The following is a 25,813-nucleotide window of genomic DNA, read 5'->3' on the forward strand; positions in this document are numbered from 1 at the left end:
CTAAATATAACCAAAGCCCTCTTTTTGCTTTAGACTACTGTTTTCAAAATGTATGTAATTCCAAGTAAATGCATTCAATTTAACAATTTAAAAGAAGGATGGACAAGCTGACCTGCTATTACTGGTTTGGAAACTTAATGTGAAATTTCTTTCAGCTTTTTCCTAACAGAACTGCTATATCAAGAGAGCAATGTGAAGCCAATAGTAAACAGATGAAGTAGCTGATAATCAAACTTTTACTTAAAACTAGAACCACAGGAAAATACAACAGCTGACTGCCTCAAACTTAAAAGTAAAATTAAAGTGCATATTTCCTGTTATACTCATGAGTTTTCTAAATTCCAATTCTCTAAGCTTGTTTTACCACAGGTTAATAGGTTGTTTCTTTTATTTTCTCAGCCATGGGCTATTAGATCAGGTATTCTTTAACTATTTATATTTCAATGAATATACTGCTAATTTTCAATCCTATTTTTTGAAATTTCCATCTTTCAATTCCAGATAACTAATCACTCTGAACACACTCTGGTCTCTAGTTGTCATGGGGAACATGTAAATGCTACTAATAGTGTGATGGCTTAATTTTAAGTATTGCTGGGCATGTTGGTTAATGTTTGTTATCCCAGCACATGGGAACCTGAAGCAGAAGGACTGCTTTGAGTTTGAAGCCATCCTGGGCTACATATTAAGTTCTAAGCTAGCATATGCTATAACATAACACCTGGTCTCAAAACAAAACACCAAAAACAACTCAACTACTTGTTAAAAGTAACTTATTAGGACAGAAATTCTTAATATACACAGTTTTTACCTGATTGTAGTTTTACTACTACAAACTAACTTTAATGTTACTATTTCAACCTCAACTTCCCCACAGCCTATAATTGGCTCTGAACTTGATCTCTGCCCTCTTTAGATTTTTGCTTTTCTACTTCTTTCCACATTCTTCTAAATTTAACTTCTATATAAAATCATTTATTCCAATAATGTATAGCTATGTTTCTTTTTTAAATAGTAAAGTTTGAATCATTAACTTTCCAATGAAACAGTATATGAAGGCATTGGTCATAAAAGGACATGAGGTGCAAAAGATGCTGCAGAAGAAGCAACCATTGTCTATGCCTCCTAATAGAAGTCCATAATGTACCACCACCACCAACAACAAAAGAGAGTAAAGAGAGACCACTAGAGATTAATGGAGACTTGAGAAACAGCAAAACTAGTATTTTTGAAAGTAGAACTGGGCAAGAGAATGTACATTCCAAGAATCCTGTAAACGAAGTGAGCAAACACTTATCAAGTATACCCTGAGGATACATGAAAAGACAAACTGGAGAAAAAAAAAAACTGTGAGGATGGAGGTTATGAAAAGCTCCCACTATTGTCCCATGTGCTGGTGAGCACATAAGAAATGATGCCAGAGAGAAGCACTTGGCTGTTGAGAAAATCTGGAAACTTCAGATTTCCCATTTTCTCAACAAAGCAAAAGAACTGACAGCAGGAAAAAATCTACTGAAAAAAAGACAGGCTACCCCTTGTGCTTTATGGCACATTTAAAATTCTAAAGAGATGCTTTTTACATGTTAGAAACAGGAAAGGCTTTGCACCCATTCCTCATAACCTATATGCAGCATGTGAAAATCAAGATGAGAGTGAACTCACACTGAAGAGAATTAGTATGGAAGTAAGCAAAGTGGGAAATTCTTTAGATTTTCATTCTATAATTTTTAAGAACTCACATAGAAAAGAAGCATCATTACACAATATTGAATGAGAATGGTCCCCATAGGCTCATATATTTGAACACTTAGTTCTTAATTGGTAGAATTGTTTGGGAGGGATTAGAAGGTGTGTCATTGGGGTGTGCTACCAGGCCAACTTAGCCTGTCAACTGGGTTGTAAGTCAGCTCTAGTGACATGCCTGTGTGCCTGATGCCATACTGCTCATGATGACAAACATTAACTAATCCTCTGAAACTATAAGATAGTCCTCAATTGAATGCTTTCTTTGATGTTGCCTTGGTCAAGGTGTCTCTTCACAGCCATAGAATAGTAACTAAGACAACATAATAAATGTCTTAAAATATTGTCTTCTGTTTATACTCATGGAAAAAGTCCACGCATGTGAAGAATTTAGAAAGCCTTTTCATATCAACAATGCAGCTTAATAAATGCCAATAAACTTGAAGACAAACTAGCACACTAGGTTAAAAAACAGAATTCATCTATTTGTTACCTACAAGTAATATATACCTCATTAGCAAAGACAAAACAACATTAGGGTGAAAAGGATGGAAAAAGACATTTGAAGCACTTGGGTGCAATTATTCTATTCTCTAAGTACAAATCAAATTAAAATTAGTCAGAAAAGATAAACATTATCATCTCACATTGATTAATGCACATTGATTAAACAATGATCCATCAGGAGGAGATGATAATTCTAGATACATGCTCAGAATGTTGGCTTACCTAGTTTCATAAAAGTACTGGATATAAAGGCATTTTCATTCAATTCCTAGAATTGAATGAAAACAAAACCACAACATAACAGAAAGTGTGGTGTCTGATGAATACAGCTCTAAAAGAAGAATTTATAGCTATAAATATCCACACAAATAAAAACACCAGAGACACCTGAAATAAATAGCTGTGATTCATCTTACAGTCTTAGAAAAACACATACACTAAACCTAAAATCAGTAGAAGGAAACAAAGATTAGAGCAGAAATTTAAAAAAATAGAAATTAAAAAACAACACAAAGAATCCATGAAACAAAAAGTTTGCTTTTGGAAAAGGTATGCACCTTTTACAAATGTTTAACCAGATTTCTTTGATGACTCATGAAATAATGTGTTGTTTAATTTCTGTGAGTTTGTGTATCCATAAAAAACCTAATTAATAAAATTAGAGTTTAAAAGAGAGACAACAACAAACACCAAGGAAATTCAGAGCATCATTAGGGTATATTTTGAAAAATCTACATTCTAATGAATTGGAAAAATCTAGAAAAACTTCTAGATATGACTTACTAAAATTAAACTGTAAGTTAGATAACTAAGCTAGATCTATAGGAAGCAACGAGACTGTAACAGTAATAAATTTTTTTCCCAATAAAAAACAAAATTGAATTCTATACAAATTTATTTTATTATTATTTTTTGTTTTATTTGAAATAAGGTTTCTCTTTGTAGCCTTGGTTGTCCTGTACTCACTTTGTAGAACAGGCTGGCCTTGAACTCACAAAGATCTACCTGCCCCAGCCTCCCAGAGTACTGGGATTACAGGCATGCACCACTGAGCCCAGCTTCAATCCCATAGAAATTTAAAGAACTAATACCAATATTCCTCAAACCGTTGCAAAATATGGAAAGGTAAAGAATGATACTAAATTCATTTACAAAGTTAGTATTACATTGATATTAACAACCAGATTAAAGACATAACCCAAGGTGAAAACTGTAGGCTAACTTTTTTTTTTTTCTGGATAAAGATCTAAGAAGTCTCAATGAAATACTTACAAACTGAATTCAACTACATATCAAAAAGAACATTCAACATGACCAAGTTGAGTTACATTGTAGGATGAAAGCACAGTTCAAAATATGTATTTCTACATTACAATTACAGATTTAAGAATGGAAATAATGTAATCATCTTAATAAATGCAGGAAAGGCCTTTGACAAAGTTCAACATTATATAATGTTCAACTATTATATAATACCACTTAGAGACATATACATAAACATGAAACATGTATAAGTACATAAAAAACACATATTCTAAATCAACATGCCACAGAGATAATAACACATTCTCTGCATCTCTGTTCACAATAGCCAGGAAGAAAATAGAATCAGCTTCATTCTTCATCAGTAGATGAATGGATAATGAAAATGCAGTACATAAATACAGTAGTATTTAATTTAGCAATAAAGAAAGAAGAAATCATGACAAGTGCAAGAAACTTGACTCAACTGGAAATCCTTATGCCAACCCAAGCAAGCAAGATCCAGAAAGACAATTATTCCTATGTGTATATATGGTGTATGTGTATGTGCGCACACAAACGATGTGAAATGGAATCCTTAGGGTGCAAGGAGGATTATGTTAGGAGAGGGTGGGTAAAAGAATACCTAAGATATGAAAGCAGAAATGGGGCAGGGGGAGTGGGTGGAAAGGGAATCAACTATAGGAGTAGGCAGGGGACATGGAAGAAAAGCAGTGTGGGAAGGAAACAAATTATAAGATTGGATTATGACTCATGAGTATGAAAATGCTATCACTAAATGCATTACTTTGTATGCCAACTTAAAATTAATAAAAATATGATTATGAAATTATGAAAAACATTTGGTTGTTTTTTATAAGTTCTATAAAAAGGTAAGTAATTCACCAGAACTCATGTGAGTTCTTAAAATGTTATCACAGGAAATCCAAAAGAAAACTTACTTAATTTCAAGTTGCTTTATCCTGTTTTCTGCACTCTTTAGTCTTAGCTGAAGATCATCTTTTGAACGCTCTGCAGCAAGACATCTTTGGTGCATTTCTTCCAATTTTCTGAAATCACCTTCATCCTGTTTGCCTTCACGGTAAATCTGAGGAAGAGGCTTATAAGCATTACCTTCTAGGAAGAAATTATCTCAATAAATAAATAATGCTGAGAAATAGTCATGACTGTAAATTCATCTCTCCCCACTGTAAAGTATTTTTAAAGACAAACTTATGATTGCTTCACTTACAGCATAAAATACTTTAAACTGACAGCTAAAAAATCATTGATCCTCCCTGTAAACTATTCAACTAATACAGAAATGTAAAACAGCTGCTGAAGCTTTAAAAAAATGCTTTAAATGTCAATTTAAAGACAAATAGTCTAGGGAAAGTAGGGGCTCTCTGACATGGCCTCTGTTGACTGCAATTTGATCACTTCCCCCTTGTAGGGTGGCCTTACCAGGCCACAGAGGAAGAAGATGCAAGCAGTCCTTATGAGACTTGATAGGCTGGGGTCAGTTAGTAGGGGACAAGGGCACCCCCTTTCTGAGGACTAGGGGAGAGGGATGGAGGGAAGACAGAGTGAGAATGGGACCAGGAGGAGATGAGGAGAGTGCTACAATTGGGATGTAAATGGAATAAATTTTAAAAAATGACTTTAGTTTAAAAAAAAAAAAAGAGAGAACTAGTGGTAGGGTTGGATATGCAGCCAACTATATACGAGTTTCACCCCAAAATGTCAAAGAAAGAAAGAAAAAACTTTTAGTAATTATTTAGTGAATATTTTTCAAGATAACTCTCTACTGAAATACTCAAAAGGGTGTGTTGTAGTGTAACTAGTAGATCTGAACGTTCTAGAACTTTGCTCTGGGTTACCTGAGCAACAATATAACTAGAATTGGAGCTCCCTTTCTCAAGGGTACTTGTGCTATATATCAGATGGAGATGAGGAGTCCTCTTACAGCACAGGGCTAACTACTTAGCAGATCCTGAAGTCCAGGTCACGTTTTCTGACCAATCATTCATCTAATTGCCCTTCCAAGTCACCTGTGTTGTCTGCCCTGGTAAGACTGCATCACTCTGCCCACAGAGATAGAAAAGCAGGGAACCAGCACTCCTTGCTGGCACACTGAACATCTCTGCAGCCCTACAGTGCTATGGCCTTGGCTCACAGCTATGTGGACAATGGAGAACTAGTTGCTGTATCTTTTAAGTTTTACATTGTTCAAATATAACCTTTTCCTTAACCTATGCCATATAATGTTAAAAAATTCATCCCAACGCCTAATGATAACTGACAGCATTCTAAATAAGACTCACCTAACATGACATGAAGGAAGTCTGGAAGGATCTATCTTTAGGAGGTGGCAGCCAAAAATGTCTATCTTAGAACATAAGTGAATATGCTTATTTCCTCAACTGAAGCCATTTCCCAAACGAAGCCATATTCTACGCTCTGTTTGTAAATTACTGTTTTATTACCTGATTATGTCATTATTTTTGACAACATGGACACATCACATATTTCAAATGCCATGGAGTTCACCTTTCAAAGTCAAATCCTGACTTTTACTGCTAGTGTACATACATACATACATATATATGTATATATGTGTGTGTGTATATGTGTATATATATATATAGAGAGAGACATTGTTCTTTAAGTAGCCTTGGCTATCCTGGACTCACTTTGTAGACCAGGCTGGCCTTAAGATATTTGCCTGCCTCTGCCTTCCTGAGAGCTGGGATTAAAGGCATGCACCACTATGCCTGACTTCTTGTTTAGAATTTTTAATGTTGAGTAAGTTACTTAGTCTTTCTATGCAAATTACAAACATAGCACCTTAAACAAGGTAAGTGCTCATATTTGGTTGTACTTTCTTTTCCAAGGTACTTTAAAACAGTGGGACATTATTGATAATGAAAAAGCATGCAAGAAACTTTTTTTTTTTATGAGCAGCATATGTTTATTTTATCAACTGGTCTAAACTAGGGAATAATTTTAAAGAAGTAAGTTAAAGACTCCATCCATCCAACCTACATATACACATATATAACTATTTTCTCCTAGATCTTACACTAGAACACAAAACTTTGAAGAGGGTGAGAATCACAACTTGGCCTTTATCTGGGTTTACCATGAAAACAGTTAATAAGCAGTATAGCTGATACTCATGTGCCACATAGTTATATTTTGGCTAAATATGGGGTGATATGTTCCTATAAGGTCTTATATTGGGTAAGTATTTTACCCAAGTATTATATTCTTTTAAAATATGTTATCTTATATGTATGAGTGTTTTGCCTGCAAGTAGGGCTGTATCTCTTGTGCTTACAGAGGCCAGAATAGGGCACTGCATTCCCTGCTGGGAACTGAACCCAGACCTCTGGAAGAGCAGTCAGCATTTTTTTTTTATCCTTTAAAAATTTTTTTTATATTATTTACAGTCTATTCACTTTGTATCCCATCTGTAGCCCCCCTCCCCTCATTCCCTCCCACCCTCATCTCCTTCCATGATTCTCCTCAAGTCCACTGATAGGGGAAGTCCTCCTCCCCTTCCATCTGAACTAGCCTATCAGGTCTTATCACGATTGGCTACATTGTCTTCCTAGGTGGCCGGCAAAGGCTGCTCCTCCCTCAGGGGTTGGTGATCAAAGATTCAGCCACTGAGGTCATGTCAGAAACAGTCCCTGTTCTCATTATTAGGAGACCCATTTGGAGACTGAGCTGCCATGGGCTACAGCTGTGCAGGGGTTCTAGGTTATCTCCATGCATGGACCTTGGTTGGAGTATCAGTCTCAGAAAAGACCCCTGTGCCCAGATTTCTTGGTTCTGTTGCTCTCCTTGTGGAGGTCCTGTCCCCTCCAGGTCTTTCTATCTCCTCCTTCATTCATAAGACTGCCTGCACTCTGCCCAAAGTTTGGCTATGAGTCTCAGTATCTGCTTCAATACCCTGCTGGGTAGAGTCTTTCAGAGGCCCTCTGTGGTAGGCTCCTGTCCTGTTCCCTGTTTTCTCCCTCTTCTGATGTCCATCCTGTTTGCCTTTCTGAATGAGGATTCTTACCCAGGGTCCTCCTCCTTGCTTAGCCTTGTTAGGTATACAGATTTTAGTACGTTTGTCCTATATTATATGTCTAATATCCACTTACAAGTGAGTATATACCATGTGTGTCTTTCTGCTTCTGGGATACCTCACTCAGGACGATCTTTTCTAGATCCTACCATTTGCCTGCAAATTTCATGATTTCCTTGTTTTTAATTGCTGAGTAGTATTCCATTGTGTAAATGTACCACAATTTCTGTATCTATTTCTCTGTTGAGGGACATCTGGGTTGTTTCCAAATTCTGCCTATTACAAATAAAGCTGCTACAAACATGGTTGAGCAAATGTCCTTGTAGCCAACTTCAAACTAAATGGAGAGAAACTTAAATCAATACCACCGAAATGAGGAACAAGGCAAGGCTATCCACTCTCTCTGAATGTCTTCAACATAGAACTGGAAGTCCTAGCTAGAGCAATAAGACAATTAAAGGAGATCAAGGGGATACAAATCAGAAAGGAAGAAGTCAAAGTATCACTATTTCTAGATGATATGATAGTATACATGAGTGACTCCCCAAATTCTAGAAGTCAGTGTTCTTAACCACTCAGCTCCCCAGATCCCGAATTACTATATTCTCAAAAGGTAAAAATCCAGTGCAGAGAAGTAACTCAGTAAACTGCTTGTATAAATACCACATAAAAGCTGGGTGTGGAAGCATGTGCCTGTAATCCCAGCTCTGAGGTAAAAGAGACTATGAATTTCTAGGTTTGTTGGCCAATTACTGAGTTGGTCAATTAGAGTTTTAGTGAGAGCCCCATCTCAAAAAATAAGATGGGGAATGATTGAGGAATGATTGACCAATTTCAATCTCTGGTTTCTACACACAAATACAATTGCATGTACCCATATATACAAACGCACACATACATAAAGGTAAAATTCACAGCAATATTATGGTTTTTTAGTTGTGTATAACTATTATACCCAAGTCTAACCTCAGCAAGGTGGCATGAAGTTAAAAAAGAAAAAGACAAAAATAAAAAACCATGTTTGGGATGAGGCTAAAGCAATGAAAACATGAACCTCCAAAAAGTTGTTTCTTGAAGTAGAAAGTTCAAAGAAAATGGGTATTCCTAGAAAGAAATGGATGTAGCTGATATGATTATTTTAGTGTCTCCAGGTATATTTGAGTAAACATGTTGCCCAGGGAGTAATTATAAGGCCAGCAGAGCAGGCAGCAGTACAGAGCCCTGCAGTTGTCTTCAGGCAGCTCTACTATCTTTTCTTCTTTTAATTTTTATTTATTTAGTCCACAGATAGGGGAGTACCTCTATCTGACCCTAGCCTATCAGGTTTCATCAGGACTGTCTAGATTTTCTTTCTCTGTGGCCTGGTAAGGCTGCCCCCAGCAGGGGTGTGTGTGTGTGTGTGTGTGTGTGTGTGTGTGTGATATCAAAGAGCCAGTCAGGCCACTGAGTCCATGTCTTACCTTCTCCAGTTCTTCTTCTACAGCTCTTTTCCCTCTAATGGCTCGATCGATTTGACCTTGCTTTTCATCACAGTCCTATAAAATCAAGTTATAATGCAAATAAATGTATCTGGTGAAATATTAAGATGAGGAAAGAAAGGAAGAGTAAAGTGGTTTGTTCATAACAATAATATTACAGTTACCTAATCAATTAAGTAAGGCCACAGTAATTGTCAATTTAAAAAAGTGATTGATCTATCTCAGTATTTCAGAAATTGCCTTTGGCTATAGGATACCAAGGAATTAACAAAGTAAGAGGCTGGGGTATTCATGGAAGAAAAAAAAAATGAGGTTCTTTTGATGTTATAGGTTCTCTTTTCATACACTATTACCAATTATTTTGCAAGAGGAACTGGACAGTGTCACAATATCCCAAACAAAACATCTGACATAACAGTGCATGAATTCTAACTTTGCAAAAATAACCAACAGCCAGGGAAATCTATTAGCATTAGCATAAAACATTGCAACATTTACACTTAAAAAAGACTTTTTGTGTCAAAAAGTATTTATGTAATGTTTATGTAATTTAACAAGTATATCAACTAATCAATAAAATTATTTTGCCAAGATAATATAACAAAAATCAACCAGTAAGTTCTTCGTAATTATTTTTCTATTTATTTGAGACTAAGCATAGCTTTATTAATTGTGGGTCATGCTTTGGTGAACCTGCTTTTTTGACAGTATACCACCAGAAATATTCAAATTTTCATAACTATATGAAAGGCCTAATTCAGTGTTCCCACGTTTTTTTTTAAAAGATTTATTTATTTATTTTGTATACAATGTTCTGTCTGCATGTACATTTGTATACCAGAAGAATGCAACAGATCTCATTACAGATGGTTGTGAGCCACCATGGGGTCGCTGTGAATTGAACTCAGGACTTCTGGAAGGGCATCTAGTGCTCTTAACCTCTGAACCAGTTTTCTAGCCTGTGTCTCCAACTTTTAAAGTAAGTTATTAAAATTATGTCTTAGACTTGATTATTTTGAACTGTTACAAATCAGGTGGGATCCCTTATGCTAAAAGAGAACTCAAGTTTTTAGGAAACACAGTATTAATGTTCTATACACATTCACATACATGATAAGGTACTTATCTATATTATCTATAAAAAGGTCTTTGTTTTTGGGGGAAATGTTGTTCAGAGTCTCATTACATAGTCCAGGCTGCCCTCAAACTTTAATTCAAGATTCTCCTGTTTCTTTGCTTCTTGAGTGGTAGTTTCATAACGCTAAATTTATGATTTTCTGCTATGTTCATAATGCCACTCATGTAACTTTAATACATGTGTGCTGGTTAGTCTTTGTCAATTTGATAAAAATTAGAGTCACCTGGAAAGAGAGACACACAAAGAGAAACTGCCCCCATCAGAAACTGCCCCTCCCTATCTATGGGAGGATTTTCTTGATTAATGACCAGCAAACTGTGGGTGATGCCACCCTGGGGCACATGGTCCGAGGCTGTATATAAAGCCAGGCTGAATAACTCATAAAAAGATAGTAAACAACATTTCCGCTGCTTCAAGGTTTGTACCTTGAGCTCTTGGTTAACCTGTAAGTTAAGTAAATCCCTCCCTTCTCAAGTTGATTTTTCATCATTGTTTTATTACAGCAACAGAAAGCAAACTATGAAAATATGCTAATAGCAAAGTTGGATCATACTTCCAGATCCAGGAAATGGCTTATAAAGAATAACTATGCATATATCTATGGCCCTACTAACACCATTATATTTCACTGACATCAAGTGATGATAGTTCAAAAAATATTTGGTTAACTTAAGTTAAAAATGAGTAAAATGAAGTTGAAATTTAATAATTATCAAGTTAGTTGTGTCAAATGCACTATAGTATTAAAATGAACATTAAACTTTTTATTAAAAGCTTTGCTTATGAGCAAAATTTCTTCTTAGAGAAAAATTAAAATTTCAAGCATATCTGAAATATTTCCAAAATCAAACATTATAAAGGATTATTAACAAATATAAAACCGATAGCCCAGAGGCCATACTCATCAGTCTCTATGAAAACAAGAGTAGAAATCATTACAGTAAGACAGCCTACACCTCTGTTCACTTGGAGACTCAAAAACAGCTATACAGTTCTTAGAACTACCTGCCTTTGCTATATTCTACAGTTGCTTACAGGATGGACTTTCATCTGATTCTAGAAAGCTTTAAATTTCTCGTATTGCCTCTTCAATGGTGTGCTTCTTACATGTCTGCAGTTTTTGAAGTTTCCTTTGCTACTGATTTCTAGTTTTATCCTATGACTTGATAATAAGAATTATTTCAATTATTCTGTATTTTTAAAAAGACTATGTACTAAACTGTGATCTATTTTAGAAAAAAAAAACTTCATTGGCTACTGAGAAAATTTTGTGTTCTACTGAAGAGTATTGCCTGATTTATGGTATAGTTCAATACTCAAGATTCTTCACTGAATTTTAGTCTGGAAGACTTATCATTGACATGAAGGAAGTACTGAAGTCTGCCACTGTTATTCTATCAGGACCAAACTGTTGTTTTACTGACAGTTTATAAAACGAAGAGTCTTGTTTCTTTACTTATTTTATATTTATTTTATTGCTAGTTCCTTCCCTTTGTTAACATAAAGCAGCCTTCTTTATCCCTTCTGTGTAGCTCTCACTTGAAGGATATTTGGGTCAGATCTGATGATGGAGCATCCTGCTTATTTTTTGATTTTCCTCAATGGGCATACTCAGTTCTTTCACTTTCGGTCTGCTTTTGCCAATGATGTGAATTTCTCAAAGAAATTCATAGCTAGTCTGCAACTTTTAATTGGAGAATTATAACTATTTACATTTAACGTTATCATTGAGAGGTACTTACTGATTCTTGTAATTTTGTTGGTTGTTTTCTAATTGTCTTCACCATTATTATTTTCTTTGTTCTGATTCACACGATGAGCTTTGCTGGTTTCCTGAGTTGGGCATGGCTAATTCTTTTCTACATATTTGTTTTTTCCTCTTATGATAGTCATTCTTTGCTATGTTCTCAGGAGTGACTGTTTTCCTCCTCTGTGCACAGGTCTCCTTTTAGCATCTTCTGCAATACTGTCTTGGTGGTTATGAACCACTTTAGTTTGTCCTTGTCATGGAAGGTCTTTATTATTTCTCCATCAATTTTAAAATGTACATTTGCTAGATACAGTAAAGCAGTTGGCAGTCACTTTTAGTATCTGAAATAGGTTGTTTCATGCTTTCCTGACTTTCAGTACTCCTAATGAGAGGTCTTCTCATTCAGCGTATCATTTCTACATAGTCTAGAATATTCTTGAACTTTTTGTCCTCCTGCTTCAGCCCCAGAATGTTGGGTTTAGAGAAGTGTAGCAGTATACAGTTGAGGTGGTGCTCAGGATCAAACCAGGGTTTTGTACTCAGGCATGCACTCTACCACCTAGGCTACACCCCCAGCCTCTACAAGGATATTTCTAATCTACCCCTAAAAATCTCCGTATTTTAAAAACAGCTTTAATATTTAAAATACTTTTTAATCAGCATAATTTTCCCATAGAATAAATGTGTTATCAGATAATGTTTTGTAATCTTTAGAAAAATCAGATTGATATACAGTATAAAACACCTTCTGTTATACAATGAAACTGTCAAAATAGTTTTTATAATATAATGAGTTTTGTATAGATTTGGTTGTTACACATTAATTTTTTAAAGAATCCATAGTTTTAGACAGTCCTCATTTGTTTTGGAAAAAAGAACAAAAATATTTTTATACCATTTAAAATTAATTAATCTTTTTTCTTTTTTCTCTTTATTTTTTATATTAATTACAGCTTATTTACTTTGTATCCCAGCTGTAGGCCCCTCTCTCATTCCCTCCCAATCCCACCCTCCCTCATCTCCTCCCTGGCCCTCTCTAAGTCCACTGATAGGGGAGGTACTCCTCCCCTTCCATCTGACCCTAGCTTATCAGGTCTCATCAGGACTGGCTGCAATGACCTCCTCTGTGGCCTAGCAAGGTTGCTCCTTCCTCAGGGGGCGGGGTGAGGTCAAAACGCCAGCCACTGAGTTCATGTCAGAGATAGTCCCTGTTCCCCTACTAGGGAACCCACTTGGATACTGAGCTGCCATGGGCTATGTCTGAGCAGGGGTTCTAGGTTATATCCAATTAAAGTAATCTTTGATGGTGGCAAAGAGACATTTATCTTTTCTTTCATAAAAATTCAAGCTTTTTTGATAATCCATGAAAGAAAGGAAGCAAAAGAAGACACAATTTTATACTGCCAATAGACCACGCTACACTGAATTTGTTTAACACACTATTCCCACATCATTACTACAAGTGAAACTAAGTAAGCTCAGAGGAACCATTCCTGGACCATATCCAGGACATCTACAATGAGTAAAGTCTAGTCATACACACTGCACAGGCTGTAGCATTTCAGAGGCATTTAAATATTATTTTGTGATGAATATTTACTTTAAAACATATTGTGCAAAAACTGTGTGCTAGCAATGGGGAAAATTAAGGAAGACAGAAGGCTTAGTTCGAGGTGCTATAATCTATTTGGAGATATTTTCTTCAGAAGAACAGGAATGCACAAATGGTCATGTGTTCAACTTACACTAACGCCCACTGTTAGAACATACAGGCTATTGCTAAATTTCATAATAGATTAAAAAAGTGATGGAAGGATTCAGAAAAGATGTGTGATTGTAAAGCTGTAAATATATTCACAACCTGGAAATTCTTGTGTTTTTTACCTTTTGGGAACTGTCATTACATTTCATCTCATTAAATCTTTCAGTTAAATTTAAATTTCCAATCTTTAGTCAGACAAAAACTTTTTTTCTCAGGCCCCCCTTGCCTACTCATCCTTGTCTATTGGTCAGTCCATCTATCCATCTATCTATCCATCTATCTATCTATCTATCTATCTATCTATCTATCTATCTATCTATCTATCTATCTATCTATCTAACAATCTATGTATACGAAGTTTACTGTCTTCTTCTTTCCTACCGAAAGTTTTTCTTCCTTCTTGGTCTCACTGCAGCTGGTTGGTTTAGTGGCCCTATTTTTTCTGCCAATGACAAATGAAATGTGATAAGTGCCACCTGTCCTACTCTTCCTACCCAAAGCCAAAGATAGCATAAAACATCTCGGTGTTTCTTAGCATCTACCACAGGTCATGGCTTAACAAATGTATATGGAACAAATGAATTCCCAATAACCTACAAGTACTATTTGGAGGAAAATACTAACAAGGTCTTCTAACATACCATCTGAAGGGCTGAAAGTTCTTCCTTTAATTGTGAAATCAGTACTTCATACTGTTTTTTTGTGCTTTCAACCTGTGAATTAAAACAATTTAGGTAAAGAATAAAAAAATATTACTGACAAAAACGTAGGATGATTTAATTAAAAAAGAAACATAACTTTCATGTCATAAAAGATAAATAAGCATACAATGTATGAAATATCTAAGACTATGTTATGAGCTGTATTTAACTGAGCAGGCATATAGGTGTCTGATGCAGAGGGATTTTGTTCATCCTGCTTGGACTATATGGTAAGTTCAAGCTGGATAACCCTAAATTATCCAGCCAGTCATATAAATAGGCCCAGACCAGACCAGAGGACTACACCAAAAGGACTGTCTTAACACATACAAGGCTCCAGAATCTTCAGCATTATAAAAATAAAGAACCAGTCAGAAGAATCGAGGAGAGAACTGGATGATATATCCAACAGGACAGTGGATGTCACACATTTTAGTCTCAGAATCCTTTTACAGTGTAAAAACAGAGCTTTTGTTTACAAACTGGATTCCTTCAACTAATATTTTATAGTTAGTAGTAGTAAAAGCAGAAAACCATAAAATTTTATTATCCTCCCCAAATAATTTAATCATTACTTTAGACCACATAAGTAAATTTTAAAGTGTAAATACATCCTCCTATAAAGTTTTTGAGAAGAGCACACTTTCAATTTCTGCATATTTACTGAATATCTGGCTAAACAGGAGCCAGCCAGGCTCTCCTAGGTGCTAGTGCCCTCCACCTATCCGGCTGCTGCTTGGCACACAGGCTCCAGAAGTAGCACTACTCCTGTGAGAGATAGGAGAAGTAATGTCTGCAGACTCCCTGAATGATGCAAAATGATGCCAGCAAACAAGGACTAGGAAAGGAGAACCATATACTGTATAAGCAATTAATAACTTTCAAAGCATTTGCATTCCACATATAGGATCTTTTCACAATGTACACTAGATACTAGTGCTAAATAAATGAGTGTTCAAGGAAAGCTTTGAATAAACTGTGATCTTCAGAAACAGAACTGATGTGCACAGAACATTTGGAAGAATTAGTTACACTTCATCAGATGTCTGTGACAATCATTTTTCCTAATAGCCACTCATTTTTTTTTTAAAAGACTAAGAGGATTATTGATGAAGACACAGACCAACAGGAAACTTTTGTGCTCTAAAAGCTATTGGAAACTTTTGTGTCTGAAATAAACTGTTTTAGTGATAGACTGTAATTTTCTTTAGAATACATTCAATACTGCTTGCTATGTACTTTATTTGGTTAATGATTTATCTTTTTGAGGGACTGCCATAAGTGGCCTTTACTTTGGGCTATAATTTATATTGACATTTCAGATAAATGGGGGATTAGGACATTCTGGATCAATCTATTTTTGCTTGTGGGTCAGTAATAGTATGAACATCATTTGTCAAGGATTATGTGCATTAGGTACTAGTCAGAATACTTAGGTATATCATTTCATTAATTCTCATGAGTTATTAGCTCCATTACAGATGAGAAGACTAAGTGCTATGATTTCCAGTTAGTAAAGGCTTGATGCCCAGCAAGCACTATTGGGAGGTGTAGAACCTTTAAAAGGTAAGGTCTAGTGGGAAATCTGCAGCTTATTTGATGCACACACTTGAAGGGCTCACTGGGATGCCAGCCCCTTCTCTCCTATCTTTTATCCTGACTGAATGATGAGTGGTTGACTTCCTCATGTGTTCCTGTCATGTGTTATCTTTCTGAAAGCCTCACAATGGGACCAGCTAGAGCTGGAACAATCTCAACCTAACATAGAGGGAAGGTTCTTGCAGGAAGAAGTAGTTTGGCTTGCCTCAAATTTAAACTCTTGCCTTGGGAAATTATCTAATTTCAATCACTTAGTAATAAAGCACAGTCACTCACTTGTAACAACAGGGCTTACTTTGAGAAATGTTGTTTAAGTGATGTGGTCACTATGAATATCTAGAGTGTAGGTACACAAACCTAGGAGGTTCAGGGTTCATAGGCTGTAAATCTGGACAGTATGGCAATGTAAGGTACACACAGTGTTATTTTCTATCCAAATATATTTCAGTTGGAAAAGGTACTATACAAATATGTGGCAACAGGTGTTTCAGCTCTATTTAGTTTTATGAGTTCACTATCATCATACACAACTTGTTCTTGACTAACTAAAAGGACCATATATGGCATGATCAAATCCTATTTCTAAAAGATATATTTGCAATGGCTTTACAAAAGTAAAAACAAGTTTTAGTCGCTTAGTTTTTAAAAGGAAGCAAGTATGTTAACTTTGTTTTTAAGTTATAAACAAAAAATCACCTGAAATTGTAGTCCACCAAAGAGAAAAATAATATTAAGCACAGAAAACACAACTAAGAAAAAACACTATTTTTGAAGGCAAAGGCTATGCAGTACTTTACACTATAGTATAGCAGTCCAATTTAAAGGGAAGAAACATCAGATTTTAACTCTTACAAAGATAGCTTCACATATAGTTCTTCTGAGTGTACACGTAAGAATTTTAATTTTAAAGTATTTAAGTAGCATTATTTTTAGTTAGGACTTGAATTCTGTATTTTAAATTTAATTAAAACTCCTTACTTCTTTCCTTGCTTTTATGGCAGCATCTTGTATAAGCTGAGATATTGTTTTCTTCATTTTCTCTCTGTCATCTTCTTTTTGCTTCTCTTCAAGCAGAATCTTCAGAAGATAATCATGGCACATTACATATCACATTGCACTGGGGAGGTAACACACTCTGACAGTAGTGTCTAGATTTCTGAAATGTCTCCATTGGAAGACCTTGCTTAAGTCATCAACGGCATAGAATTTCCCCAGCATTGCCCATCTTTTTAAAACTAAATCTTTGCTTTTAGTAGGTTTATCCTATATTAAATGTCTATATGAGTAAGTATATACCGTGTGCATCGTTCTGCTTCTGGGATAGCTCACTCAGGATGATCTTTTCCAGATCCCACCATTTACCTGCAAATTTCATGATTTCTTTGTTTTTTATTGCTGAGTAATATTCCATTGTGTAGATAAACCACAATCTGTGCATCCATTCCTGCACTGAGGGGCATCTGGGCTGTTTCCCGCTTCTGGCTATTACAAAAAAGGCTTCTACAAACATGGTTGAGCAAATGTCCTTATTGTGTACTTGAGACTCTTTTGGGTATATGCCTAGGACAGGTAAACCTACTAAAATCTGTACACCTAAAGAAACTAATCAAGAGGGAGGACCCTTGCTAAAATGCTCAATTCCTATCTAGATAGGCAAAGAGGATGGACATCAGAAGGCGAAAAGAGGGAACAAGTCAAGAGCCTGCCACAGAGGGCCTCTGAAAGGCTCTGCCCTGCAGACTATCAATGCAGATGCTGAGACTTATGGGCAATCTTTGGGCAGAGTGCAGGGAATCTTAGGAAAGAAGTGGGAAACAGTAAGATCTGGAGAGGACAGGAACTCCACAAGGAGAGCAACAGAACCAAAAAATCTGAGCACAGGGGTCTTTCCTGAGACTGATACTCCAACCAAGGACTATGCATGGAGATAACCTAAGACCCCTGCACAGATGTAGCCCATGGCAGTTCAGTATCCAAGTGGGTTCCATTGTAATAGGAACAGGGACTGTCTCTGACATGAACTGATTGGCCTGCTCTTTAATTACCTCTCCCTGAGGGGGAAGCAGCTTTACCAGGCCACAGAAGAAGACACTGCAGCCACTCCTGATGAGACCTAATTGACTAGGATCAGAAGGAAGGAAAAGAAGACCTCCCCTATCAGTGGACTTGGGGATGGACATGCATGCAGAGGGTGGAGGAAGGGAGGGATTGGGACAGGAGGAGGGAGGGAACCACAGGGGGATACAAAGTGAATAAAGTGTAATTAAAAAAAATAAAAGTTTGCTATTTCTTTCAGCCAGTTTCCCTTCACTTTTCTTATCTCTACAACTAAAAGTCTCAGGGCCATTTTGAACTTTTCTTCTTTTCAAATCTCTGCAAAGAAAGCCACTATATGTAGGCATTTGATCTTGGACAGATGTGTTGACTCTCTACATTATATGGTACATTTAAGCATGGTCTTCACTACTTCACACCTCAGCTACCACATTACCATCCACTTCAGCTCTCTGATGTCTTCTCCTCTCTAATTATCTTCATTTCTCACTAACAGTCAAAATCTTCTTGGTACTTTACAGAGTGAAACTGCAAAACTTGTTTATACACAACCTGTTTCCTCCTATTCCCTCTTACATTTTTTAATTTAACTTTTTATTGATTCTTTGTAAATTTCATTCACATCATGTACCTCAATTCCATTCATCTCCCCTCTCCCTGCCCCTTTGTACTCACCCACTGCTGTTGCAACTCCCCACCAAAAGAAAAAAAATACTGTGTGGAAGCTGTAGTGTTAGTGTGTCCCACAGCATATCCTATTGTTCATTTTATTTTTTTACTTGCAAATGTTTACTGCAATGAATCATTGCTCTGATTTGAGACCTCTGGCTTCTACGATACTATCAATATGATATCCTCATGAGGACTCCTATTGGACAGCCTACTGTTGCCCTATTGTCATGGAGATTCTGAAACTGTAGGACTAGCCCCTCCATGTGCTCCAGCAGTTCATACATGGAGTAGATGTTGAGGTGGGCTAACTTAAAAGCCCTGGATTTAGGCCTGGGTGGTTATCTGAGATGATGAGCCCACCAGCTCTCCCACACCCATATCACCAGGGCAAGCGCTCCAACTCTCCAATGCCAAAGCCAGCAAGGAGCAGAGCCAGCTCGCCAGCTCTCAGGCCCTCAGGTCAGGCTCACCCATGCCCATGCCAACAGGGTCAGCTCTACTTTACTGCTCAGGTCAGGTGCAGAGAATGATCTGCTGAGTGCTGCAGCAGGTGAGACTGTACCTGCTCTACTGTCCTGCCCACTGGAGGTGCAAGGCCTGCTCTCCTGAGTGCTGCAGCCAGTGAGGGCCAGGGTTAGCTGTCCTGCTCTAATGACCTTGGGGGCAGCTTTCCTGTCAGCCATAAGTGGCAAGGGGTGGGGACTCTTACATTTCTTTTTTTTTTTTTATTTTAATTTTTTATATTAATTACAGTTTCTTCACTTTCTATCCCAGCTGTAGGCCCCTCCCTCACTCCCTCCCAATCCCACTCTCCCTCCTCCATTTCCTCCCATGCCCCTCCCCAAGTCCACTGATAGGCAAAGTCCTCCTCCCCTTCCATCTGATCCTAGCCTATCAGGTCTCATCAGGACTGGCTGCACTGTCTTCTTCTGTGGCTTGGCAAGGTTGCTCCCCCATCATGGGGAGGTGATCAAAGAACCGACCACTGAATTCATGTCAGAAACAGTCCCTGTTCCCCTTACTAGGAAACCCACTTGGACACTGAGTTGCCATGAGCTACACCTGAGCAGGGGTTCTAGGTTATCTCCATGAATGGTCCCTTGTTGCAATGTCAGTCTCAGAAAAAACCTCTGTGCCCAGGTTTTTGGTTCTGTTGCTCTCCTGTGGAGCTCCTCTTCCCTCCAGGTCTTTTCTATCTTAACATTTCTAATCAAGCTTTCCCTATCATGATCTCCACAGCCATTCACTACTGAGTCAATTTGAAGTACTCATCTTTGGTTTATTAGGGACCCTTGAGATAACTGATCCCTTTGTCTTCTAGTTTGACATTTTTTACTGGGCCATTAGTAATCATGGTACCAACTTTCTCCACTTTAACCTATCACATCTTTTTTTTTTCTTTTTCTTTTAAAAATTTATTTATTTTTATTTTTTATTTATTACACTTTATTCACTTTGTATCCTAGCAGAAGCCCCTTCCCTTGTCCCCTCCCATTCCCACCTTCCCTCCCTCTTCTTCTGCTATGCCCCTCTATCACATCTTTTTATATTTGTTGTTGACTCTTCTTAATACTGGACTGTTCAAGGCTCAGTTCTAAATGTCCATCTCTTTCTGAGCTAATCAAATCTGATTTTAAATGCCATCTATATGCTAACATTCCCAAATTTATACCTGTAATTTGAACATCTTTCTGAGCGGGGAGTCCCTCTGATTAGCTCAGACTGACCTCCCCCAACCCACCCTGGCTACCGACACATAGTAAATAGCTGACCCACTCATCTTCGAAAGAAAATACACACATTCATATCTGTTTCATTTTGAAGTTTAAATAAGTAAGATTATTATAACCCAGTGAGTCCCACCAGTGCTACCCATATGTCCATGGATTTAGGATCATCCACTGAATTAGCATGAATTAGTATGGATTAGCCGTCAGGGTCCATATCCTCAAAGAAAACTATCTGTACCCCAACATTAGTCAACTGACAATGCTCCTTACCTAGGGTTGGGGAGTGACACTGTGTAAACAGCTCCAGCTGCTATGAGTTTATGAGTGCCATGTCCTGCCATGCCCAGGAAGACCTACTTCACAGCATTCTTTCTCAGCCTTTACCTCTTACAAACTTTCCCTCCGTTGTCAGCAGTATTTCCTGAGCCTTGGCATGTGTGTGCATTCTGACCAGATGTGAGTCAATGTATTGATCATTGTGCACTGTCAAAGAAGCTTCTCTGACAATAGTTTAGAGTTGAAGTAGGACATGAAGTTGTAAGAGAAATTTGGAGGATGTTGGAAGGGCTTGGAGAGGGGCGTTGGATGAGAATAGATATGATAAACACAGGTGTGTATGGAATCATAAAAGAATTACAAAAAGACTGTGAGAAGGAACAGCTGTTGTGACTTAATCACTTTGAAGAACATGGGCTATTGAGGAAGAGGGCTGACCCTGCTTGTTATCAGATTACAAGCATCCTTGAATAGCGCAGAGGTTAAGAGTACTTGATGTTCTAGCAGAAGACCAGGGATTGGTTTCCAGCACCCACATGGTGCCTAACAACCACCTGGAACTCAGGTTCTAGGAGGTCTGTGCACCACACACACGTTGCACAGAGGTACCTGCAGGCAAAATACCCATGTAAAGACAAATACAAGATTGAATACTCTAGCAATTATGAAATGAATCAATAGGGAAATTAATATAATAGCCATAGGCTGCTTCTGAAGGATTCGGTGACTTAGCACTGAAGAGAGAGATAGGCAATTGTGCCCACTATTTTCTCTCCATTATATGCCACACAACATATAAGTGATTATACAGATGAGAAAGACAAATAACTTTGTCTTGTAAATTTTCTACTATCTTGGGTGTTTTGAACAATTTATAAGCATAGTATGTCTACTGTGTGCCAGGTAAATCTTCTGTCACTGAGCTATTCCCAAGACCTACTTGTATACATTTTAACTATTCCAAGAGTGAAGAGACAGAACTTAAGTCACACATGGGAACACAAGCCCTGAAAGGCATAAGCACTTCAATTCAGTATGTGTATTCCATAGTTTGGATTAGACAAGATAATTCCTTTTCTTTCTTAATTCCTTTTTTTTTTTTTTAAATTAGGTCTTACTACGTAGGCCCCACTAGCTCACTATTTTCCTGCTTCACTTTCTGAGTGTTAGGATTGCAGGCATGTGGCCCCTCACCCAGTTTTACTAGGTGTGTAAAATACAATTTATACTTTTTGCATTTCTAGTCTCTCTCTTGAAAATCCTAAATAAGGTACTTTCTTTATACCCTGTACATTTCCTATGAGAATATTCTGCACATACTAAACAGTTCATAACATCTTCTCAGGGGATGGGGACGTACTAAGTCTGATATTTAAATACTATTTTTGAAAAATTGCTAACATGTATGTTTTATGGTATTACTCTTACCATCTAAAATACAGCATAATTATTTGATAGTGGGAAGTATAATTTTTCTCCATGCATTTGGTTGGCAGCTGCTGATCCCTTTATTATTAGGGACTGTGGGGATCTTATTCTTTATAAACATGTTTGCATGTTTTCTTACCTGATTCTTTTTAAGGTTAGCTTCTTCTAAGAGTTGCATGCTATCTCTGGCTCTTGAAATAGCCTCGTATTTCTCATTTTCTGATTCATTGCACTTTGCTTGTAGATCGTTGATCTGCTTTTCCAAATGTGTTTTCCCTGTTCTTAGTGTGTTGGCTTCTTGAATTGCTATACACAATCTAGAAATGAATAGCCATAATATGACAGTTAAACATTTTTAAAGGAAAGAAAGGACAAATGGAGTTATTAAACCTCACTATAGAATAATATTATGCTTGTTATTTTTACATCTGTAAGAGTAGCGTTTATAATCTCCAGTAAAATAAAACAAAACAAAAATCCCAAAATGATATCCAGAGAGCTCCAGCTTTGTATTAGCAATAGAACCGAGACCGAGGCAAGATATTCTGACTGTATTTGTGTGATGAGTCCTATGGTTTTTTTTTTTTAGTCTTACTAATTTCGCAAAAACTTCATAGATGTATCAAATGTATCTTGGCCATATGGATCCTCCATTGCCTTTCTCTGACTCCATGTCTTCTCCCTCAACATGTTTTCCACCTACCCACTGACTTCATGTCTGTTTTTTCTCCCTAACTAAATACAATTCATGCTACCCATATGGAATGTGTGTGAATCATTTACTGGGATGTGATAAACCTACCACTGGCTTCCCCATAAAGAAAAGTAAATCTCCCTCTCTCAGTAGCCATCAAGTACCATTAAGCACTCAGCAAGGATTGAGGCACTAAGAGCCCCTCCATGTTCCACGCTAGATTTTTTCATTAATTTATTTTCTCATTACATCCTAACCCTAGTTCCCCCCAATCCCCTGCACATCCTCTCACTCCAATCTACTTCTCTGTTTCCCTTAAGAAAAGGACAGGTCTCCCAGGGATATCAACCAAAACTGCATTGCAATAAGATTAAGCACTACCCCTCATATTAAGGCTGGACAAGGCAACCTAGTAGAAGGACAAGGGTTCCAAAAGAAAGCGAAAGCATCAGAATCAGCTTCCTGCTCCCTCTGTTAGAAGTCCTACAAAACACCAAGCTACACAACTATAACATGTATACAGAGAGGGCCTAGGTTAGACCAATGCAGGCTCCCTGACTGTCGTTCCACTTTCTGTGAGCCCTATGAGTCCAGGTTTGTTGATTCTCTCAGTTTTCTTGTGGTGTCCTTGAACCCTGTGGCTCTTACTTACAATCCTTTCTCCCTCTCTTCAGCAGGATTCCTAGAACCGTACTATTTGGCTGTAGGTCTCTGATCTGTTTCCATCAGTTGCTGGATGAAGCCACACTGATGACGATTATATTAGGCTCCTGTCTATAAGTATAGCAACATATCATTAGAAATCATTTCACTGCCTTTGGTATATCCCCCCACATTGTGGTTCTAGTCTAGCTCTCTGGGCTATCTGACCTCTAGTCCTCCTGGCAGTGTCAGGGGTGAGCTCTTGGCATGGGTCTCTCATGGTAGGTTTTTAACTTGCTTGATCTTATGTAGGTCTTGTACAGGTGGCCACAGCTATGAGTTATTCTAACAGCCATGTCAGATCCAGAAGCCAATCTTTCATGGTATACTTCCTCATCCTATGGCTCTTATTTCCTTTCTGTCCCATTTTCTGTGATGTTCTCAGAGCTTCGGAGTAGGGGTGGGGTAGGGATGATTATATACTTGTTGTACCTACTGTTGAGCATTCCCAGTTGCTTACTCTCAGGACTTTGAAAAGTTATGAGTCTGTGTAGTAACTACCACCTTCTGTAATAAGCAGCTTCCCTGTCTGAGGTTTAGAGCATCACAATTCTGTAGGTATGTTATGAGTTGTAAAGGATTTCTGTGCATAACAGATTATAATCATAGATTTGATTTTCAACTATAAATACAATGTGAATCATAGGCTAAGTATTTAATCTTTCATAGGTACTAATGACAATTTTCAAGCACCTCAATGGAACATTAGAGATCTGGATAGAACAACAATGTTCCAGAATAAATGTTTGTAGTAAGATAGCAATTTTAAGACAAAGCTATAGACTATCTTTTAAAAGGCAGCTGAGATTTTCAAAGATAATTTAAAAAGTTACTACTCCAAAAAAACAAAAACAAAAACTCAGGGGAAATTATCTATATTTTCTCAAGCACTTTTTTTTCCCTTGTGTAACTACTTAGATTTTTTTAACATATAATTTTTATTCAACTTCATTATACTTTTATTTTCTACTTTAAAATGGAAAGAAAATTTGATTCTAAAACCAAGAATCACTACGCTGCCCTGGGGAAAGGTAAAGACAGTAAATAACTTCCTCTTATATGAGAAAGATGCCTCACTGTTTCCCGAATTATTCAATATGTGCTTTATGTTCTGTACCTTATGATTTTATTAGCAAAGTTCTTTTTTGACAGGGTCTGCTATATTTCCAAGGCAGATTTGAACTCATGGTCTTTGAACTCATGAGCGCTTGTGTTAGTTTCCCAGTGCTTGTACTGTTTCCTGTACACCTCTTCCTGAAGGGGATCTGCGTCTCCTTGCTGAAGCAGCATTTACGTTTCCCTCCACCAGTGAAACATCCTAGGATGTCATCAAATAGCACCTGAATCCTAGGACTTTTCTCCACCTGCCTGATGCTCTCATCACTACATTCATAAAATGCCTTTATTTACTACTTTCTCTAGTTTTGTGACTACAGAAGTTTGTGTAATCATTTCTATTTTTAAAGTTGTTACGTAAACTGAGTGTGTTCCCAGAATAGACTCCCTCTTATTCTTACTGATACGAGAGCTGTGACTTAGTTCAGCAGTTAAAAAGTGCTTAATTTGTAAGAAAATGTTGTTTTCTTGGTAAGATGTTTAAGGCTCTACTCTCTAGAGAATTTTGAGACAGCTATTATGTGATTTCAATAGTCTGTCTACCCATTAGCAATCACTATTGTCTTGTTCGTTTCAAACCTTTGGTATGGTAGTGGTATGTTTACTCCTGCTGTATGTGGCCTTCCTTCTTTCCTCATGTTGATGATGCTGAACCTTATTTGAGCCCTATGGTCCCAGGAGGACAGAGATGCCTAAGTAGTGCCTCTATACTTATTCTAAAAAACTCCTCCATTTTTTTTTCTAGAAAGAGACAAACCTTGTACTCATAGGCAAAGATCCTTTCTGATATCTCACATAAGAGTCATTCCTTATTTGTTTATCTCCCTGGGTAAAAATCACTTCCTAATTTTTAAAAGGCACTCCCCAAACACCCTCATTATTGCCAAAGCCTGACTAACAGTGCTAGAGAGTCCTTGAACTATCCAATCAAACCTTAAATGAAAAACAATAAGATTCTGTTTTTATTTTTTATATTATGTGAATATGTGTGGTATCTGTGCATGGTTATGTCATGTGTATACAGGTGATCACATCAGCTAGAAGAGGGCATTGAATTCCCTGGAACTAAAGATACAGGTAGTTCTGAGCAGTTTAATGTAGCTCAGACTAAATTTGGATCCTTCAAAAAAGAAACAAGAACT

At 37.2% G+C, this 25,813-nt stretch overlaps 1 protein-coding gene across 3 annotated transcripts in view; it reads right to left on the minus strand.

Annotated features, from left to right (window-relative positions):
- The window catches only part of Sclt1 (sodium channel and clathrin linker 1), a 120,912-nt gene that overhangs the window by 25,721 nt on the left and 69,378 nt on the right, over positions 1-25,813 (minus strand). For all 3 annotated transcript variants that reach the window (XM_055626154.1, XM_055626157.1, XM_055626155.1), the window contains 5 exons: positions 22,299-22,476; positions 16,977-17,075; positions 14,340-14,411; positions 9,031-9,105; positions 4,455-4,600 (listed from right to left, as the gene is read on the minus strand). In XM_055626154.1, coding sequence (XP_055482129.1) covers positions 4,455-4,600; positions 9,031-9,105; positions 14,340-14,411; positions 16,977-17,075; positions 22,299-22,476 — 570 coding nt within the window. The remainder of the gene's footprint in view (positions 1-4,454; positions 4,601-9,030; positions 9,106-14,339; positions 14,412-16,976; positions 17,076-22,298; positions 22,477-25,813) is intronic.

Source organism: Psammomys obesus, unplaced genomic scaffold, assembly GCF_907164565.1.
Source record: "Psammomys obesus unplaced genomic scaffold, mPsaObe1.curated_primary_1811, whole genome shotgun sequence".
In the NCBI taxonomy this organism is placed as follows: Eukaryota; Metazoa; Chordata; class Mammalia; order Rodentia; family Muridae; genus Psammomys; species Psammomys obesus.